This window comes from Pleurodeles waltl, chromosome 8, assembly GCF_031143425.1.
Source record: "Pleurodeles waltl isolate 20211129_DDA chromosome 8, aPleWal1.hap1.20221129, whole genome shotgun sequence".
NCBI lineage: Eukaryota > Metazoa > Chordata > Amphibia > Caudata > Salamandridae > Pleurodeles > Pleurodeles waltl.
In genome coordinates this window covers 506,196,840-506,219,841 of record NC_090447.1, presented here as the reverse complement: position 1 = coordinate 506,219,841, position 23,002 = coordinate 506,196,840, and the positions used below count along the sequence as shown (strand labels likewise).

At 44.6% G+C, this 23,002-nt stretch overlaps 1 protein-coding gene across 1 annotated transcript in view; it reads left to right on the top strand.

The window, feature by feature from the left end:
• Positions 1-23,002, top strand: part of LOC138249118 (otospiralin-like) — a 55,663-nt gene that overhangs the window by 18,021 nt on the left and 14,640 nt on the right. The window contains exon 2 of the mRNA XM_069203141.1: positions 22,408-22,434. Within this exon, the coding sequence (XP_069059242.1) occupies positions 22,408-22,434 (27 nt within the window). The remainder of the gene's footprint in view (positions 1-22,407; positions 22,435-23,002) is intronic.

The following is a 23,002-nucleotide window of genomic DNA, read 5'->3' as shown; positions in this document are numbered from 1 at the left end:
AGGTTCTGTTACCCAGATTCCTTTGCAAACCTCAAACTTTGGCCAAAAAAACAAATTTTTGTCACATTTCAGTGACAGACAGTTATGGAATCTGAGAGGAGTCACAAATTTCCTTCTACCCATTGTTCCCCCAAGTCTCCCGATAAAAATGGTACCTCACTTGTGTGGGTAGAACTAGTGCCCGCGACAGCTAATGCCTCAAAACACAACGTTGACACATCACATTTTCACAAAGAAAACAAAGCTGTTTTTTGCAAAGTGCCTAGCTGTGGATTTTGACCTCTAGCTCAGCCGACACCTAGGGAAACCTACCAAACCTGTGCATGTTTGAAAACTAGACACCTAGGGAAATCCAAGATGGGGTGACTTGTAGGGCTCTCACCAGGTTCTGTTACCCAGAATCCTTTGTAAACCTCACAATTTGGCAAAAAAAACACCTTTTCCTCATATTTTGGTGATAGAAAGTTCCGGAATCTAAGAGGAGCCACATATTTCCTTCCACCCAGCATTCCCACAAGTCTCCATAAAAATTTGTACCTCACTTGTGTGGGTAGGCCTAGTGCCCGTGAAAGGAAATGCCCAAAAACACTATGTGGACACATCAAAATTATCAAATACAAAACTACCTGTTTTTGCCGGGGAGGCAACCTGCGTTTTTGGTCCTGGGCTCAGCAGCCATATAGGGAAACCTACCAAACCCAAACATTTCTGAAAACTAGACACCCAAGGGAGTCCAGGGAGGTGTGACGTGCTTGGACCCCCCAGTGTTTTCTTACCCAGAATCCTCAGCAATCCTCAAAATTAGCTAAAAAATCACATTTTCCCATCATTTCTGTGTGGGATCACTGCACCAGGACAAATTTCCCACCACTCAACGTTCCCCTTAGTCTACCGGTAAAAATGATACCTCACTTGTGTAGGTGGACCAAGTGCCTGTGACACGAAAGAGCCAATAACATGTTGAAATTGAGGGGGAACCAAAGCGGGTCCGGCCAAAAGGGCAGTTTGAAAAAAAAAAAATTAGGCTGACAAGTGGGGCAGAATTTTTATCAGTGTAGATGCGACATTGCCGGGTGGTAGGAATTTTGTGGATTCCTGCAGATTCTGGAAGGTTCCAGTCACAAAACTCTGGGAAAATGTGTGATTTCCAGCAAAGTTGGAGGTTTGAGTGGCATTGTGGGTAAGAAAATGGTGTAGGGTGCATGTGAAGCACACCACCCTGGACTCACCCAGATGTTTAGTTTTCAGATGTGTCTAGGTCTTGTGGATTTTTCTACATGGCAGCGTCCCAAAGTCCAAAAAGTACAGCCCTCACCAGTTCAAGTGGGACGATTTTGAGAGTTAGACAAACTCTCATGGACCAAATGTGAAACCAAAACCCAAAATAATCAAATGTCCTCTTGCCTGCTGTGGGATAAGATGTTTTAGTGTGCAGGGGAGAGTTGAAAGACTGTTACCGCCTTCAGTTGGGGTGGGGGCATAACCATGCCCATACTGGTTGGTAGCCACCAGCCCAATATATATATTTTTTAAGTCCCTGGCTTCTAGTAGGCTTTCTCCCCCCCGGGAGTGGATTGGGAGTAATTGCCCCACCTGCCCACCAGTGGGCAGAACAACTTTGGCCCATTTATTCGGGGTGGGGGTATGGCCATAAACCCACCCTCTTTTTTTTAAAAGAAAATCTTCCCTGGTCTCTGGTGGGCTTTCTGCCCCCAAGTAGGGCAGTTATGGCCAACAGTAATGTCGCTCCTGGGGAGTGACTCTTGCCCAAGGGGCTGCCCTCTCAAACAAAACATACACATACACACACACCAATCCTTGGTGCCTAAGTGGTTTCTGCTCCCCCCGGGGGCAGATTGGCCTAATAGATATAGGCCGGTCTGCTCCCAAGGGGAGCAGAAATGGCTTAAAATAAATTTGCTCCCCCAGGGGAGTGACCCTTGTGTGAAATTGGCTCCCCCCAAAAATCCCTGGGGCCTAGTAGTTTCTGGCCCCCGGGGGGCAGAAATGGCCTAAAACAAATCCCCCCCCCCACCCCCCCAGAGGAGCAACACTTGCATAAGGGGTCGCTCCCCTCATACGAAACTGACCTAAAAAAAAATCCCTGGTGCCTAGTGGTTTCTGCTCCCAAGGGGGGCAGATTGGCCTAATAAAAGTAGGCTGATCTGCCCCCAGGGGGGTCAGAAATGGCCTAAAGACAATTTGCCCCCCAGGGGAGCGACCCTTGCCTAAGATAACCTGGTGCAATTCAGACTCTTCAGGATTAGATATTCTTCTGGGATAGGCCTTACAAGATTAGTGTACACTGATAGGGGAAGGCAGTGTGATTTACTGTTTTGTCTATAGTGGCCCCCTATTATTTACATAGAGAGAACTGCCTTAGAGTGCAGTTTTGCTAACATTTGGTCTACAGAGACCACTGACTTCTTGAATTTAAGTGTAACCTCTGTGGGAAAATGTGTTATGTAGCTTCCAGAAATTATATCTGTACACCTTATGGGTCATCCAGAGTTTTCATATTTCCCTGGCTCATCTTAGGATCAGAGCCCAGGCCTTTTGTCACCATGGTATGTCCAGTTAATTACATTCCTCTCCAGCAGCAGGAATAATAGCTGCCCTACAGAAAAGGAGCAATTAACACTACTCCTCACAGCTCCTGAGGATGAAAGGGGTGGGGAAAATTATCTGCATCAATCAGTCAGCTCCCACACTGTACCAGGGAGGATCCTTCCTAAGCCCACTGAACAAAGGCGAGTGCTCAGACAACTGGAGCCTACCCAGATGGGGGATATCTTTGAAATTCTAGTGTGCAACTCCCTGGCAGTGATGTCAAATGGGGGCAATGCTGAGACCTGAGGAGTTGATGTGACCGGCGGCTCGTGGATGACATCATTTTGGACTTATCCAACATGCTGTGCAGTAGGGTTGGAGAAGGGTGGAGAGGTGACTTGGCACCCTAGGGTTGGCCAGTGGTGCCTTACTTCTGGAACCTTCCTCTCCCTTTTAAAAACTCTTGCACAAGGAGGAGACTTTCTGTTTCCTGTGGATTTTTATACACTTCGCTGATGGACCCTGGGACAGCCATGGAGAACTGGGATGAGGAACTCTCTGACCCCTACTGGGGACTGAGGACTGTGCCCAGCTGACCCCAGGACCAGTGGGTCTCCCCAAGGGTCAGAGAGACTGGCCCCCTTGCACCTCATGAGTACCAGTTGGGGAAAGCCCTGGACTTTTCTGCACCCAGAAACAAAGATCAAGAGGAGAGGTTGCACAGGGAACCAGAAGGACCAGCTTTTTTGAGAACTGCACCACTTTCAAAGTGAGGAGGTTGCTGCAACTCACCCTGGTGGCTACATCTCACCCCCAGGAGTAAACTAAGCCCAGGATCATCAAAATCAGCCCGAGTTATTGCATTTTAATGTTTTGCCAACTTTCGAACCCTCTGATTGGTTGAAGCATGTGGGGATCCACTGTTGATTTTCAGCTCTGCCCCGGGGTGGTAGAGGGCAGGGAGCTGCCCCCAGAAAAAAAATGTGGAGAAGCGCTGTTGTGATTTTCCCACAAGTGCTGGAAGGGGGACGAGGACCCCATCCCTTGGCACCAAAGAGAAAGGCAGCGTAGGGAGCGCCATCACGCTCCCCTCGTCGAAACAGGAATGGGCCCAGTACCAAATCCCTGGGCCCTGAGATGACAAGGAATGAAGGTGGAATGCCACCCCACTCCCCCCAGCTTTGGCAGGTCCGTCCCAGCTCCCCGTTTCTGGGGGAGTGGGTGGCCACCACACGGCACAAGCCCTGCCTGCTGGAGCAGGCAGTGAAGAAAGGACTGCCGGCTCCTGCAGCCGAATATAGGAGTGTTGTCCACACAGACATCCAGCTATGGGCAACTTTGGGTGAGCTCCTGATACTGCCCCCATGATAATGAGGCCTTCAGGGTGCCAGGTTGGGACCGGGCACCCCCTCCACCCAGAAAAAAGAGAGACACTGCGAAGCCATTAATAAAAGAAAACACAAAGGAAATGCAACTGCTGCTCTCCCTGCTCAGCAGGAGAGCCTATACTATAATATTCACTGCTCAAGAAGGAGCACCCCCATAGTGACCGGCTGGGCCTTGCTTTTAAGCTGTTTCTCCCCTTGTGGTGATCCCAGGACATAAAAGTCACCACCAAAACTGAGAGAAGCAAAACCTTTCCCCCAATGGATTTCAGGAGTCCCTGCCCTAAGTAGGGGTGAATCCAAAACATTCACTACCCTTGGATTCTCCTTGTTTTCAAGCACTAACAAGGCTGAAGCTGTTGCTCCACAGCTAGGAGTGCAGTGTTCTCTAAGAGCTATGTGTATGGCTGTGATTATTATGGCCTGAAAGATCTAAAGGTGGTTAAAAGCAATCGCCTGTATTGAAGTGCCCTCCATGGGCCAAGTGTATAGTTGCAAGGCAATTTCAGACCCTAGGAAGCATCAATTTGATATGTTTTAATGATCACAATTTGATGATATAGAATGTATGAAAAATATACAAACACACGTTTTGAACATGACAAATGATTTATTGGTTGCTGTAGTGAGGACAATCATTGCTACTCAATGTATATACATGTTTTATTAACCTTGATGAGTGCATTCATGAAGAATTGTTAAAGTGCACAGTACTGATTTTACTATGTGCACTGTCACAAATCCAATAAGCATAGTTGATATGTTTGTGTGACCCCCATAGGGGGTTTCAGACGATTACATAGGCCCTCATTACAACCTTGGTGGGTGGCAACCGCCGCCCGCCAAGGTTGAGCCGCCGGGCAGCCGCCAATGCAGCCGCACTCCTGCGGGGTATATTATGAGATCCCCGTTGGGCCAGCGGGCGGAAACCTGGTTTCCACCCGCCGGCCCAGCGGGGATCTCGGCTGCAACAAAGGAGCCGGCTCCAAATGGAGCTGGCAGTGTTGCGGCTGTGCAATGGGTGCAGTTGCACCCGTTGCGCTTTTCACTGTCTGCATAGCAGACAGTGAAAATCTCCATGGAGCCGTGGCAGGGGCTCCCAGGGGCCCCACCACTCCCCTTTCTGCCAGCCTTTTCATGGCGGTTCTTACCTCCCTATACAGCCTCTAATTCATCCTTGACTACCACTAATGAGAAAGACTGCCCATTGTGCACCCCTTTAACCCAGAAAGGTATGAGACGAAAAAATAATAAAATGTCTAACCCATGTGTAGCCCATGAGGAGGCAAACAAGATAGTTCACTCATCCAATAAATGGTGTTATCCCTATACAGATATAAATATGGAGTTAAGTTTGCACCAAACTTGTGTCAAAAAAATGACACAAATTTGGCAGAAATGAAGTATAAATATGGGCCAAAGTAACTTGGGTGGAGTTAAACCTTTAACGTCACAGACTTATACAGACTCTTGTCTTGCCCTGAGGAGTCCATCGTCCAATTGAATGCTCGGGTCCAAGGCACTAAAGACCACCTTACCCAGAGCAGGGTGCCTTCAAGCGCTTTCACATCTAGGAATCAGGAATCTTCCAAACATTCTCAGCTGCCCCCACTCTCTGTGCCAAAGAGGCAATTGGACTTCTTACACTTATCCCCTGAAAGTAACCCATACACTCTGCTCTTGCAGAGGGTTTCATCCTTGAGGGAAGGGGCACAAGAAGACTGTTACAGCTTAATTAGTAAAGCAGCTCACTGGTGCAGGAAAAACAAAGGCTGTCAATTCGAAGTAGTGGACAAATCCTTATGGCCTATGGGACGAATTGGGTGGGCACAATTCCTAAATCTTCAACTAGTGGTTGTGCGGTCTTAAGTTTTAAAGACTCAGCTTGTGTTAATTATTTGCTGTCACGCCTGAGTCATGTGCCCCCAGCAGCAATCACATGTGCGCTTGCCCCCTTGGCTTTTTCTATCACCCATCTCACACCAGTATCCCTAGCACACATTTTTGGGAATGCAGAAGTAACGGACTGGGAGCCATGGCAACAGCAACCCCAGTTGCACTTTCCAACCGCCAGGAAAAACTAAGGAGCCTCTCAGATATTGACTAACAGTTCATGTCTGCTATCCCAGATGAAGAAGTTAGTCCCCCAGATTCTATGTTCTTATTGCCTTCACATTCCCAAGTGACATTAAACAAAAGTACATCTATGACTAAATAAAGGGGCATTCTGATCTGCTACTGCTTTCATGGAACATCACAGGGATCTGCCTGAAGGTGTCAGATAAGGACTGGCTTTCCTTTATCCGTAACTTCAATATAATGTGCTGCCAGGAGACATGGACCTTTGACTCCATTCATATTCATAGTTTTAAGTCTTATTGTTCCCCAGCAATTCCAGCAATGGCAGGAAGAGCGATGGGGGATTAGCTATCTCAGTGCCAGTTGCCATTAGGAACCTGTAGGTTAAGGTTCTGGTTGCTAAACCCTGCTATCAGATTTTAAAATTTACCTGCCTAAATGTATTAATCTAGTTTTAATTAATTTCTATTACAACTTCTTTTCAACTCAACCATTAGGCATTATTGAGGGGCTGGGGAACTTTATCATGGAATTTGGGTATAGTGAGAGAATTCATGTTTCAATCACCTGGGCGGGCGATTATAACATTACAAAATATATCCATCATAGTAACCACATCTGTGGGGTCACTGATGTTCAAGGGACTGATGTTGTCCACTTCAATCATTCAGCTTATGGGGAAGCCTTAAATTAGATAGTCGTTACTCACAATCTGAGCTTCCTTGAATCAAAGGGAAAGGGCAGGAATGTGGCATCGCTATGCAGTACATCACATTCCTGTCCATTCCCACTGTGCTGACACCATTTTGGCTGCCTAGCTATATATTGTGTTATGGTTAGATAAATAGGAAGTCAAAGGAGCCCACAGCAGGTCTCTCTTGATGGCAATCTGTAATGCAGGTCAAAGAACAGTGTCCAATCTGTGATTGTGGCAAATCAAGTTCCACCAAGTGAGAAACAAAATATTACTAGATTTTTCCAATTGGAAGTGATAACTTAAAAAGCCACTACCAAGAGAAGATCAACCAACATTCCCGGAGATTTGTCGTCTGATCAGATATCAAAACAACTGCCTGGAAAAACATGAAGCATGGAATAAAGAGAAGTAATAGAAAACAGCTGGGTCACTTTGTACCAGACCTGTTTACGAAAGGAGAGAATCTTAAGACATAAGAAGAACAAATGAAGGACATATGCATGAGACCTGTTTCAGGTCCTGAGCTCGCCCCCCACGACCGCAGCACCAACCTGCTGCCCTCTGCCTCTGTCTCATGAGCACGCTGCCGTTTGCGTGTTCGAGGCCCTCCTCCACCCGCAGGCATCCTCCTGCGCCTCATCCCTGGTGGCTAGTGGGCTTACTTGACCCGTGTGCCGCTTCCGCCGTCCTGTAAGTTGTTTTTTGGCTTTTTGGCTTTTTCAGCGCCTCGCCGCCGGCGCTTCTGCCCCCTTTGTGCCCCCCTGAATTGCTGTCTCCCCGATCGTGTATTGTGCCATTATTGTATTTCTGATTGTGTGCTTTTCTTATTGTAACTGCTTGTATTTTGCTCGTTTTCAGTGTTTTTGCCCCTTGTGCGCTCCCCGTTCCCTGCCGCTGCCTCCCTGCGGCCCCGCCCCCCTCGCGCCCCCATTTGCCACTCCCTCCCGCCTCCCAGCTGCTCCTCCCTCCCCCCTCCCTTCTTAATGGCTGGCGCTGCACGTCCGCGCCGCTGGCGCGCCAGAGGCGCGCCAGAGGCAAGCCCGTCTGCGCCCGTCCGCGCCTTGACCGCGCCCAGCGCCACCCCCCCTGGCCCCCGCACCCCCCGCATCCGCTACTCATCCAACGAACTCCGCGCTCTCAAACCCGGCCCCTCCACTGAATGCTTCCGGGCGTCCCCGAAGCACACTAAAGGACCTTTTTCCTGCCGCACCTGCAACTTCTCCTGCATCAGAACGACTAATCCAACTACTAAAATATGCAACCCCAACCACCTGAACTGCATCCTCATCAACACCCGCTCCGCACGAAAACACGCCATCGAGCTCTGGGATTTGCTCGACACCACAGCACCTGACGTGGCTTTCCTGACCGAAACCTGGTGGAACGACTCCTCGGCTCCGGACATCGCCATCGCCATACCGGACGGCTACAAAATCATCAGAAGAGATCGAACCAACGGAATCGGAGGCGGAATAGCCATCGCTCACAAAGCTACCCTCAAAATCCACACCCACTCGGACGACACCCTCAAGACAGCCGAACACCTCCACTTCCAGATCCACACGGACCCCAACACGACCCTCAGAGGAACCCTCATATACCGCCCTCCAGGACCAAGAGCCCCCTTCAGCGACACCATCGCCGACCTCGCAAGCACCCACGCCCTCGCCTCCACGGATTACATCCTCCTGGGAGATCTAAACTACCATCTGGAAAACGCCAACGACGCCAACACCGCATCACTGACCTCCAACCTCCTCAACCTCGGACTCCACCAGCTAGTCAACACTCCCACCCACATCGCCGGACACACCCTTGACCCCCTCTTCACCTCAAGCAACCACATCTCTTTCAGCCACACCTCCGAACTCCACTGGACCGACCATCACTGCGTCCATTTCACCTATAAGAAAATCACAGAGCAACACCGCATCCAGCTACCTCCTCACCGCCGCTGGGGCAAAGTCACCCAAGACCAACTGACCAGCACCCTCATCAACAACCCTCCACCCGACGCAACCGACCCGAGCACAGCCGCCATCAATCTCCATCAATGGATCCTCGACTGCGCCAACACCCTTGCCCCACTCAAGAAACCCACTGCAATCCAAGGAAAGAAAAAACCAGCATGGTTCACAGACGATCTAACCACCTCCAAAAGCATCTGCCAGAAGCTCAAAAAGAAATGGATCCAAGACCGCACACCCGACAACCTCGCCACCCTCAAAAACGCCAACCGTGAACACCACCAACGGATCCGCCTCGCCAAGCGCGCCCACTTCACCGAACGCATCAACAACAACGCCCACGACTGCAAAGAACTCTTCGGCATCGTGAAGGAACTCTCCAACCCAAAAGCCAACTCCAACGACATCCCGCCCTCCCAGAAACTCTGCGACGACCTCTCCACCTTCTTCCACCAGAAAATCGCCACTATCCACGACAGCTTCAACACCGGTCCACCGCCAGACCCCACCCCCGACGTCTCCTCCCACGACTGCCGCCTCACCGCCTGGACCCACGTGGACGATGCAGAAACCATAACAACCATGAACACCATCCACTCAGGCTCCCCTACGGACCCTTGCCCTCATCACGTATTCAACTCAGCCAATGCCACCATCGCCCCCGAACTCCGCAAGGTCATCAACCTCTCTGTCACCTCCGCCACTTTCCCGGACAGCTGGAAACACGCAGAAATCCAACCCCTCCTCAAGAAACCCAAAGCCGACCCCAACGATCTCAAAAACTTCCGTCCGATCTCTCTCCTCCCTTTTCCAGCTAAAGTCATCGAGAAGATCGTCAACACTCAACTCACCCACTTCCTCGAAGACAACTCCATCCTGGACCCCTCACAATCCGGATTCAGACGAAACCACAGCACTGAGACTGCTCTCCTCACCGCCACAGATGACATCAGACATCAAATGGACAACGGCGAAACCTCAGCCCTCATCCTCCTCGACCTATCAGCCGCCTTTGACACAGTCTGCCACCGCACCCTACTGACCCGCCTCCAGGAAGCCGGCATCCAAGATAAAGCCCTCCACTGGATCTCATCCTTCCTCTCCGACAGAACTCAGAGAGTCCGTCTCTCCCCTTTCCGCTCCAAAGCGACCAACCTCATCTGCGGCGTCCCCCAAGGATCCTCCCTCAGCCCTACGTTGTTCAATGTCTACATGGCCCCCCTCGCTAAACTGGCCCGCCAACATCATCTCAGCATCATCTCCTACGCCGACGACACCCAGCTCGTCCTCTCCCTGACCAAAGACCCGCTCACCGCCAAAACAAACCTCCACGAGGGACTAAAAGCCATCGCCGATTGGATGAACAACAGTCGCCTGAAACTCAATTCCGACAAGACGGAAGTCCTCATCCTCGGGCGCACTCCCTCGGCCTGGAACGACTCATGGTGGCCCTCCGACCTCGGACCCCCGCCCACCCCTGCCAACCACGCAAGAAACCTCAGCTTCTTCCTGGACTCCGCCCTCACCATGTCCAAACAGGTCAGCGCCGTCTCCTCCTCCTGTTTCAACATCCTTCGAATGCTCAGCAGAATCTTCAAGTGGATTCCAACAGAAACCAGAAAGACGGTGACCCAGGCCCTCGTCAGCAGCAGACTTGACTACGGCAACGCACTCTACACAGGCATCCCAACCAAAGACATCAAACGACTCCAACGTATCCAAAATGCCTCCGCCCGACTGATTCTCGACATACCCCGCCGAGGTCACATCTCCCCTCACCTGAAGGAACTCCACTGGCTCCCGGTAGACAAGAGGATCACCTTCAAACTCCTCACCCACGCTCACAAGGCGCTTCACAACACCGGACCCTCCTACCTCAACACCAGACTTAACTTCTACACTCCAACACGTCAACTCCGATCCGCCAACCTCGCCCTCGCCATCGTACCCCGAATCCATCGCAAGACCTCCGGCGGCAGATCCTTCTCCTTCCTCGCCGCCAAGACCTGGAACTCTCTCCCCACACCTCTACGCCAGACCCAGGACCTCCTCGCATTCAGAAGGCTCCTCAAGACCTGGCTCTTCGACCGCTAAACAGCAGCGCTCCACGCCCCCCCCCCTCCCCCCAGCGCCTCGAAACCCTGACGGGTACATAGCACGCTTTATAAATATTGTGATTGATTGATTGATTGAGAGGCTTCACAACTCCAACAATTATTGTTAGGCAATAGTTTCATTTTGAAAAAGAGAACAGGGAGTTAAAAACAACCTGTTGTAAAAGAAATACATGGTCTGAGTGGAACTGGCAGAATGAGAAGTATGATGGATTTTGTGTCATATTTTATTCCATATGGGTATGTCATAGGAAGACTGCAAATATTGCTCCCAAAGCTCCTCAATTTTAGCCCTATTCCTGTCTGAGTCTGCAAAACACAACTGCTTACTTATAAAAGAAGCCTTGACCTCAGTAGAGAAATCATGTTGGGGGGTAGGAGTGCTAGGTGCTTGAGAAGGGAATGAGGAAGGATTTGTGACTCACTGTCTGAGAATGTCTAAGAGGGTGTCATATTTAGACCAATTAAAGAGAGGGATGTGAAACTGAATTGTAGTTCCTCAAAAGGAAGGAATTGATTTTCAAGAATGATCTGGGATAATGATATAGGACCATTAAACAAACAGAGAGGCCATTTAAGAATCTTATGAGCTATAGTAATAGTAGGATTATACCAAATAGGTGTTAATAGCAACAATTGAGAAGGGGTATATATCTGGGTAACAGATTTATTAATAATGTTGTTAGATTGTGAAGGGGAAGACATTGATCTAGGTTTCTGAGCCATAAGAGAGAACTGAAGAAAAGAAAAGGAGAACATAGCGAAAGTTCAAGAGATCTCCAAAGCAGATAGGATGTGGAAGGTGAATCACTTAACAAAGACCAAATCTGTCTAAGATTGAAAGCAGAACAATACTGAGTGAAATTATGGACATTGACTCCACCAATTGTTTTGGAGTTTTTAAGTTTGGATAGAGAGATCCGAGCTGGTCGTTTGTTCCATAGGAATTTAGGGCCACATGTACAGAGCATTTTTCTAGTTGCAAATGGGCCAATTCGCAGAATCGGCACGTTTAGGTCTAGAAAAATGCTTTTTGGGATGTACAAGGCACAAACTGATTCAGTAACTTGGTACCGAATCGCAATTTGCGATTCAGTATTAGGAAGGGACGTGTTCAGGGCGTCCCTTCCTAATACTGAATCTAAATGGTATGTATGATAGTTTTGTGACAGTGAATGCGGTCGCAAAACAATTGCAGTTAGCACCAATTTCTAATTTGTGCTAATCCATTCAGAAGGGGGAGGGTTCCCAGGGGACGCCTTCGCATTTGTGAATGCATGCGAAAATGTTTTTGAAGAGCAAGCAGTGGTCTCACGGACCACTGCCTACTCTTCAAAACTGAAACTGAAACGTTTAATTTTCCTTCTTTCTAAACGCAGCCCGTTTTCCTTTAAGGAAAACAGGCTGTGTTTAAAAAAAATGCTTAATTTAAAAGCAATCACAGACATGATGGTCTGCTGACACCAGCAGGCCACGATGCCTGTGATTTTTGCGATTTCCGGTGGGTCTCAAATTGCTACCTACCTCACTAATATTAAAGAGGCAGGTCTATTTGTGACCCACCGGGAATCACAAAAGAAACTCAATGGAGTTTCTTATATTTGGATTTGCGATTCCCTAATTGCAATTTGCATGGAATCGCAATTAGGAAATCGCAAATCCAAATATTTGTACATGTGGTCCTTGGAAAGTAAGCCATCAATGGATCTGCAAAAAGTAGTAGGTAATCGAAGAGGAAGCATTTGTAAGTAAAAACTGATAATAGACATAACATCATTTTAATTGTCTACATTCTACCTCACCAGGAAAGGTACAAAGGCGACCATTGGACAGACAAGGAAAAGATCTTATGTTTTGAAGGATCCATGTTAGGTTGTATAGTGTCTTTGATGGAGGGAGAGTATAGAATTCCTAAACATTTAACTTTAGAAGAGTTCCAGAGAAAGCATGTATTCTTAAACATACCGTTAAGACAAGATTTATTAGGCTGCACTACTTCAGATTTGTCAATGTTAAGACATTAACCAGAGACAACAGAATATCTACATAAAATGAACAAATTCAGGAACAGAAAAGAGGGGACTAAAATTATGAATTGAAATATTGTCAGCATATGCCATGAATTTAATGTTGGAATGATTGATAATATATCTGGTGAAAGTCTGAGATCTTCTAATAGATTCTAAAAAAGGTTCCAGAATAAGGATAAAAAGTAGTGGTGAGAGGAACCACCTCACTTCATGTCATCATGGACATTGTTTACAGACCTGGTCGTTCATTTAACAGCATAATGCATTGTGGGTGTTACAGTTTTTCTTTGTTTTCAATCAACTAATTACACTAATACACCTGATAGCAATGATTTGTAGGTTAAAAGCCAAGGACATGAAACAGTGTACATAGTGGCATGTAGTTATAGTTATTTCTCACTCTAATCTTAGCAGCTGAAATTGCTGTGTTGAGCTAGTGAAAGACCAGTATACAAACTAAGAACACCAAGACCCCTTCAAGAGTAAAAGGATCTGGCGCTAAGGAGGTATGTGGTAGACAGGATACTCATAGGTATCAGGCGAAACAATAAAAGATATAATGGAGGAAACAAATAACAAAGGGATCTCAAGAGTGAAAAACAACAAATGCGGGGCAATCTAAATGTCTCCTGCAACAAAGCATTTCTCAGGCACCTGCTCCATGTTTAATTGGCCTTACATTCTAGCTGTACGCACTATATCCCAGAAGTGCACCAGTAATCCAGACTTGATTGAGCAGCTAGCAAAGTCTGTTTTGCAGCCTAGTACTTGTGTCCCTTCAATCTCTACTGCCCTTTCTACAACGCTACCAAGCCATTCCAGCCCTATGCATGACCCAGTCCCTGTTGCTGGGCTGTGGCCTCTGTCTGCACTCGTTCCCGAGGCACAGATTCCCCCCGATGAGTCGGAGGTGCCGCTATCTGTTGCATCCAGAGTCCCACTGATCTGGGAACACCATTATACAAACTTCACTCATTAACAGAGCCTCCCTTATACTTGGGATCATGTTTACCCACTCATGCAGGTAATGCCCTCCCAGGTCCCTCCTTCAAGCAACTGAAGTATCTTGCCCACCGGTATCCTGTGTCTTTGCTTCCTCTGTCAAAGTAGTGAATGGTTGTTTAGAGCTTGGCTAATAGCCTATGTGGTGTAGAAGGCCTGTGGGGGAAGAAATAAAAACATGTCAATGACGGCATAATATTCTGTCAAAAGATTAATGCTCTCATGGCCAGTAATCTGAGGCGGAATATAGCAAATGTCAAGGAAAAATAATTTTTATTTAGGGCCAGAGCTGAGAGACTTTTTGTAGGTTTAAAACCAAAGAACATCAGGATCAGTGAGGCAGATGGCTGTATGTTGGTACAGTACTCATGAGATGAAGGAATAGGCCATTTTCAAGGGTTTTCATGGATGGCATCTGCTCTATTTTAGTCAGTCATGGCTAGTGTTACTATTTGGGGCCAGCATGGAGAGAGGAAAATTAAAAGAGGTAGTGTGGGATTAACCAAATTATACCTTCATCTCCTGAAGCTCCATGCACTCCAGATGATGCAGACTCATAATTATTGTCCACATCAGTGTGGTATTTGTGGAAAAGAACAAGTCAGAGGTCCATACATTTTTGTCTCACCTCAAAGTTGCAGCACTCTCCAAAACATTTACAGCCTCACATACATGTAAATGTGGCAGCGCTTACTTTGTTAGTTCATTTCATCCACTGTGGTTCATTCCATTTGTTTGCTCATGGATGCATAAGTCACAATTTCATCATTTCATATCCTTTGTGGTGAAGGCCCAATGATCTGAGCCAGCCTTTACTGATCTATTCTTGTTGAGGTGCTTCTTTAGTCTCCTTTCATATGAATTCAGTATATAATCTTTAGCTGTGCTAATGTATTACTGTATCATGCTTGAGCATAGACCCGTCTACAGCTGCTGTCCTATATGAGTTTCTAGTTGTCCCATTTCTTTTCCCTTCGTGGCAGAGCAGCTTTCGTTGGAACTGTATCTCCTATGGTAGAAGCATTTCATAGTAGTGCAATCTGGGCAGATGTCATCTATCTCGTACTTGTGGTCTTCGTGGGTCCAGTCACATAGTGGTCATTTTATGTGGAGGTTACAATGTAATTTCTAGAATCTTTTTAAGGGAGAGCAAAAACTATGCACTGATAAAATTAATGGGGCTATATATAATGGGCAATAGTGAAGAGTGTGTGACTGCATGAATACATGTATTACATAATGGGTAACCATGCCCTGTGGTCATATATTGCCATTGAGGGGTTCTAGCAATAATATAAATGTGCGGATTGAAGGCAGAGAGGTTTATAAATATCACCAGAACTCTGCGATGGCAATAAAGGACCAAATTGCACATGCTACTGGTTATGCATTTCGCATGTTAAATTTGTGGTCTTTAGCTTGAAAAAGCTGTTCTCTCAGACAGGGAAACAGTAAGTGAGTTATTTGACTATCCTTTTTGGCTGGTGACAGGACAAAAGTAGTAAATTACTAAAATATGTAATTCAAAATGTAGAATTGTAGAAAAAACACCAATTACCTTGTTAAAAACACATTCTTCGTGTGGAAGAGAGAGGGGTGGTTCAGGCTCTCCTCTGCAATGTACAGCTACCAGTGGGCACTGTATGGAATTGGAATATTCAAGTTTTATCTAAATGTCAATAAAAGAATGTTGATTATGGAATGGACAGTGCTAAAGCTGAATAGAGTAGGTAGGGGCTATCATTAAACTGTTGAAACCATATTTTATAGGGGCCTTTGAAATATATTCCACATTTAACCAGTACCTTCCCATGAAGCATTTTCCATATGTCACAGGGACTCATGATGTATTTTCCATATTTGAAGTTATACCCAGAAATCAACATGTCTGTCTGCCTGTCTGTCTGTCTGTCTTTCTACCTATCAATTTTTTGTTGTAGTGCATACATCTGTTTGTATCTAATGAACAATATCAGAAGATTCATACTTACTTATAAAAAAAACAAATTCCCGAATTTCATTTCTGCTATACAGTGCTTGTTTAATAAATGCTAAAACTGCCACCGCTATCTCCGCAGGCTGAAATTATTGTAGGAAGGCAGGGCCTGGCCTACAATGCCAAAAATTATATTGTATCAATAGCGGCCTAGTATACGTTCTTCTCAGCCTGCAAACAATTTCCAGAGGAGAATAAAGCATTGGGTGCTTTGAGTTGAGAACCCATCACACAGGCATCATGTATGAATACTTGTCCAATCATTTATCTTAAGAAATGTAGCCTAGAAATGCATGGTATTAAGTCTAAAATGTGTCAACAAAAACCTGTGGTAGATATTAGTCTCCATAATCAAATATGGTCATAGCCCCTCCCTTAAAGTAATTTCAAAGTGCTTTTTGTGTTCTTTCTTTGACCTTTCCTCCTCAATATTTTTTAAGCACAGGCACTTAAGGTTGCCTTTATTAATCTCTTGTAACTTCTTGGGGTCTTCATGGAAACTAAGTCTCCCCACTACACAAGGTCTTGACAGATTTCAGCCGGGGAATCTCAAAAACAAGGTCCAAAGGTTGACAATCTTGGACAATTACTCTATTAAAAGCTCCTCTTCTTGTGACAAGCTCTCATGCCACAATAAGAGAGGACATAGGAGAATCAGATCCTCAGGCAGGGCAACACCAACTGCTGGTGGACAGCGTAAAAAGAGGAGGAGTGTGGTAGTGCCAGTAATCTTGTCAACAACTGATTCTCAGACACATGAACTCTCACCCGCAAGCATGAACACAACACACATTTAAAAACATTTTTACTTACCTCAGGCGGCATAAAAAAGCATATTCCAGCTGATTGTACTCCATTTTTATTACAATAATAAGGAATAATATATTATTATTATTCACTATTAGTGTGATAAAAAATACCAGAAAACAAAGAGAATGGAGCCACAACTGACATCCATAAAGACTGAATGCCACTGTATTCCTGGCACTGAATTTGCCACCTCTGAAGCCAGGAGTTGCAAAAGCAGTGCCAGGGGTAGCAAAGAGCAAGCCAGGGATTGCATCTGTGACCCACTGGCGACCCCTAAATGATGTCCATGCTTTTGAGAAGAGAGAAGCTACTAACATGATCTTATTTGGTTACCATGGAAACATCTGTCCAGTAAAGGGGGATGATTTACTGTTGATATAAACTGAAATATTTACTACAATTTAATGAATGTGACTTAAGATGTCTCTTTAATAACAAATTGTCATTATATCTGTAGAGTTATATGAGAGCATTTGAGATGTGTGAAGTCTGAGCGAAATAGTAAGTGTAAAGGTCTGGCTATGCAAACAACTCCTCTTACACATGGTTGAAATCCATGAGCAGCGTGGTAATTCAAACAAAAAAGATGGGGTGCCCAACCTGGCTGGAAGTCAGGTTCTGTAGCCAATCGAGGCTTGCAGGAGGGTTAGGCATTTGCTCAACATCAGCCTCAAATGGAGGTGGTATACCTACAAAAATATAATGTTCAAAATAACAGAAAAATAGACTGACCATATCACTTTATTATAAGTACAAAATCTTGTTTTCTTGCTAAAATAAAAAAATAACATTAGAATAACATTACAATTATAACAATTATTATTTATATAAAGAGAAATGTATAAAAGATCTCTCACCAACTTCACCATTTATTTTGATGCTAATGTGGTGGAGAAGGTCTCCGTCCATGACAACCACAACATGTGTTCATCTGTGCTGGACTTGCTGTAAACGTCCTCCCATACCAGGTGACATTACAGAGATGGCATGACACCCTCTCCCAGCACTGGTCCTTTTATTTAGATGATATCTTTGTCCTACCTTACCCCCGCCCCAAGCATACCAGGCAGGTAATGCAGCACCAGACAACACAGCTCCCCCACCTCCCTCTCATTGATGTTGACCTGGTGGCTGCTTTCCCTGACTCTACTACGTATCCCAGCTAACAAACAAACAGAGACAGGACATACAACAATTCCAAATAACACATACTCACAACTACTTAAAAAACAACGACAAGTCCCAAATAACTACAGGCTGAAACAGAAACCACAAGACTATATTTAAGATTAATAAACATATACAGCAATGAGGGAACACACCAAATACACTCATAAAAACCTAGAATACAATCTCAACCACATCCAAAACACGCCTCCCTCAACTACTCAGCAACTCACAAAAGAAAAGGGTGAGCTCCCCCATTGCTTGTTTTTTTTTTTTTGGATACAACAATATTTTTAATTGCACTGCATGAGATTTCTCATGCAATGTGATCCAAAACCAGACATATGTTATACTGTGTTTGAAATGCTACATAACATCATACAAATTCTATTAAAAAATATTCATTTACAAATCGATCTGTTTACTTTGAATGCTCACAAAAAAATTGGAATTTTATTAAATGAACAATATTAAGTAATGGATAATTATTTTTTTAAAGAGATAGATAGATAGATAGATAGATAGATAGATAGATAGATAGATAGATAGATAGATAGATAGATAGTTAGATAGATAAATTGATAAATAGATAACAATTATTCAGTTCATACTCGAACCATAAAAGTTCATTAACAATAACATATTAAGAATAATTTTCTTTACACAATATAAAAACTTACATTAGAAATTAGAATAAAACGAAATGTCATCATAAATGAATAGAACACTTACTCCAGGAACGTAGTGCCACGCGATCTCACGGTGGAATGAAAAAAATAACTAAAACATTGACACGTCTCTTCATCCGAGAGTTGCTGAAGATAAAATAATGCCCGGGTACATTTCCTAAGATTCTTACATTTAAAAAAATACCAAATATCATTTAGTAAAAATGTTATTAAAACCACAAAAGAATAAAAAATGAAACATTGTTTGTTTAGAACTTTGAGATATATATATATATATAGCTGTAGATAGCTACAGGTATAAACATATATGTTATATATATAAACATATATGTTTCTCATATTTTTATTTGCAAAATGCATACATTTTTATAGCATTTGAAAAAGGTGTGTATATTACATTATAATATCCAATATCTCTTACATAATAAATGTTTATGTAGAAAGAAACATTGAGTTATACATAGAGAAGCAAACAAATACAGAGATAAGTAGACTTAGCGATACACTCTCTGTATGAATACATTAGAAAGGAAATATCCCAATTCAAGGTGTACAGAAGTGTTCCTCTGCCCTTAGTTCCTGACTGCATGTTTTTGGAATCATGGATTTCTATTTAACCCCTAGTCTCACAGCAATCAAGTGTTTTCCCAGAGTTCTTTGACATGAGTGAGGTCCTGGGCCTCTCTTATTAGCTGGAGTGGTGTCATGCTAGACAATGGACTACTTTCAATTTCATGAGGTTTGCACATAGAACAGTGGTGGCAATGTAACATATAACATGTTTTGTAAATCCAGTTGTGATCAAACCATTTTTATCTGTGAAACTAGAGTGATAGCCATCTGCCCCACTCATGTAAAGTTCTGCTTATGTGTTTTTACCCAGATCCTCTTGCTAACATCCCAACATTTGTTTTCCTAAGACCCCAAAAAATAATAGAGGGCAGCCATGAATACACTTGGACAACCCTCACTGATCAAGGCCCGTATTTATACTCCGTTTGCGCCGAATTAGCGTCGTTTTTTTCGACGCAAATTCGGTGCAAAACTAACGCCATATTTATACTTTGGCGTTAGACGCGTCTAGCGCCAAAGTATGGGCAAATAGCGTCATTTTTTTTCGTGAACGCCTTCCTTGCGTTAATGAGATGCAAGGAAGGCGTTCCCGTCTAAAAAAATGACGACGACGCAAATGCGTCGTATTTATACTCCCGGGCAAAAATCACGCCCGGGAGTGGGCGGGGCAAAAAACCCCGCATTTGCGCCACTTTTTAACGCCTGGGTCAGGGTAGGCGTTAAGGGGGCTGTGGGCTCAAAATGAGCCCACAGGTGCCCTCCCATGCCCCCAGGGACCCCCCCTGCCACCCTTGCCCACCCCAGGAGGACACCCAAGGATGGAGGGACCCATCCCAGGGACATTCAGGTAAGTTCAGGTAAGTATAATGTTTTATTTTTTTAAATTTTTTTTGGTGGCATAGGGGGGCCTTATTTGTGCCCCCCTGCATGCCACTATGCCCAATGACCATGCCCAGGGGACATAAGTCCCCTGGGCATGGCCATTGGGCAAGGGGGCATGACTCCTGTCTTTACTAAGACAGGAGTCATTTAAATGCGTCTGGGCGTCGAAAAAATGGCGCAAATCGGGTTGAGGCGATTTTTTTGCCTCAACCTGACTTGCCCCATTTTAAGACGCCCTAACGCCATTTTCCCCCTACGCCGGCGCTGCCTGGTCTACGTGGTTTTTTTCCACGCACACCAGGCAGCGCCGGTCTGCTAGCGCCGGCTAACGCCATTCCATAAATACGGCGCCCGCATGGCGCTTCAGAATGGCGTTAGACGGCGCTAAATGTTTTGACGCTAAACTGCGTTAGCGCAGTTTAGCGTCAAAAAGTATAAATATGGGCCCAAGTTGCTTACTGCTCTTACATAAATCACCACATCAGATGAATTGACCAATTACTTGCCCAATTTGGCACTTTCAGCAAGGAAATAGCAAGAAGAATGCAACTTTTCTGCTGGCCATTAAAAAGTGCAATGTACCTTAAAAATGCATACCCTTCTTTTTCCGCATTAGTCCAACTGCAAGCAAATTTCACCATCATGAAAAGGCTGGCGGAGAATAGGTGCAGGGGGCACAGGGGGGCCCCTGCATTGCCCATGCACTTTCGATTCCGCCAAACTCAAAATGAGGCCCAATATGAGGAGATGTGCCAGTTTTCAGGATCCTTAATGCATCTTGATGTTTTCTGAACTCCATATTAGGACAGATAAGGTGGATCCATTTGCTTCTGAAGTTAGCATAAGTGGGACAAAAGAACAAAATATGCGCTAGATTTTGTTCAGCCTGTAAACTACAAAAATTGCAATTAGTATCCACAGGGCCATTAGTTTCGCATTTCCACCTCAATATGTGTGCTCTGGTTTGAAGGGTGTCATACCAAAAACGTCTGTAGATCAATTTGGCCAACTGGGGCTCTACTTCATCTAAAAAGGGTTCACAATGCGGGTGGGCTTCAAAAGTAAGAATTGTGCAGACAGCTTACCCAACCTGGTGTCCCGATGTAATGAGGTAGTCACATATTTCCAAGAAAATAGTTTTAGATGTCTCCTCAAATGGGGATCATTTCATCAAGAGCCCAGACCCAACTTAGTAAACCAGGACTTGACTTGGTAAAACCGAGGGAAGGTACAAGAGCTATTGAACTCCAAAAGTTCCTGTAATCCCTCCCTCTATTAACCAAGCTCCTGTGTAGTCCATGTCACCCAGAATAATAAGGGTCTCAGGGTCACAATGTACTCTTTTCTCTTGAGATCCATATCTTGATACAAAGGGATAATAGGACTGCAACTGGGAAGACATAGTAATGATCTGATAAACGTATTCTTCTCCATGGCAAGCATATCCACACTATTGAAATCCCATAATTCTGCTCTATGCAATGTTGATGCTTGGGCCTTGCTACTATAAACTTCAGTAGCCGGGGAAATTGCTTTAGATGAAGCAGCTTGCTACTTTTTAGGTACAGTGTAACATTGTTGATAAACAAGGGAACATACTTAAAATGTTTTTTAATTTAATTTGTAATCATTGCGAAACAAAAAATAAATCAAAATGTGATCAAAGAAAAAAATTAGGATGAAACACATTCACAGAAAGCACCTGGAACCTTAAAATTGTTCTGCAGAACGTGGGTGAAAAGTATTTCTTAGTGGGTTGACCAGTGGTTGAAAGCCTCTGAAAGGTTTGATGTGAAATGTGCATTTGAGAAGTTTAAGCACTAGCATTTTACTTTTCAGTCTTGCTTCTTCTAATGGCAGTACCTAAAGCAGTCTCCCATACAAGCACACAGGGTGCAGTGGTCTGTATTACGGATAAGGCACCATGCTGGAAATGAAAATTGGAAATTTAGGATCTAAAGCATTGCTTTTACCATGATTGCCTGAAGGAAGAAGCAAACAACTCAAAATGAAGATGAGCTGCTCAATTACATAAAATGCCATAAAATAAGAAAACTCAATTTTATGTTTATTAAAGAAAAACGCACAAAGGTGGCTTTCATTTCATTGACAACTCCAGCTTCACATTCATCAGATACAGGCGTTGGGCCTGATTTAGATGTGGGCAGATGGAATACTCCGTCACAAATATGATGGATATTCTGTCATCTGTATTTCGGATCATAATAAGGCGGAAAGGATATCCGTCAAGTTTGTGATGAGTATTCCCCTCTGCCAAGATCTAAATCAGGCCATAGTTTTTTTTCCAGAAAATTAGCTTTATTAGTCTCTAATCTATGGTTTTCATATTTGTTTAGATTTACAGTGTGTATTATTCAATGATGCTGGTTTGAAGTCTTATATCATACGTTTTATTCAACCTAATTATTAATGAAAACTAATTGTCTTCACTGTGTTTCATTGTAGGATCAGCAGCACCCACCGGAGAAAGAGGTTTGTCTTTGCCTACAATTTTGCATGTTAACAAAAGTTATTGAAAATAAGATTGTCTGCGGTCACATATGTGACGTAAACTTTGCACCCAATCTATTCCACCAATGTGACCCATAGATGTTTTTGGCAAAGACCATCCTACAAGTGGTAAAAAAGCCCTGGTGTAAAATAATTGTAATGGACAGTCTAAGTAGAAGATGAGATGCAAAATATGATTTAGTCTTTTTTTTGTGTGCATACATTGATATTCGGTCATATAGGGTGTTAAAAGGGTCATTAAGTGATATCAACAACTGGTGCAGCTTTTTCACAAATGTGACAGGAGATGCTGCCTTTCCGAGCTAATACCAATGACTTCTCCCAAAGTACTGACCAGATGGCTTAGAAGTAAATATAAAAAAGTGGCTTCTAATTAGTCATCCCATTGACACATTTGCAGGACAAGAGAAATACAAGATTAGAGTAGGTTTCCAAAAACTGTGCAATATATCTTGAGACAGCAGTAAGAACAATAGAATTTCCCAAAATTCCCCAAAATTTGTCCCCACATTAATTCCAAGGAACTGCC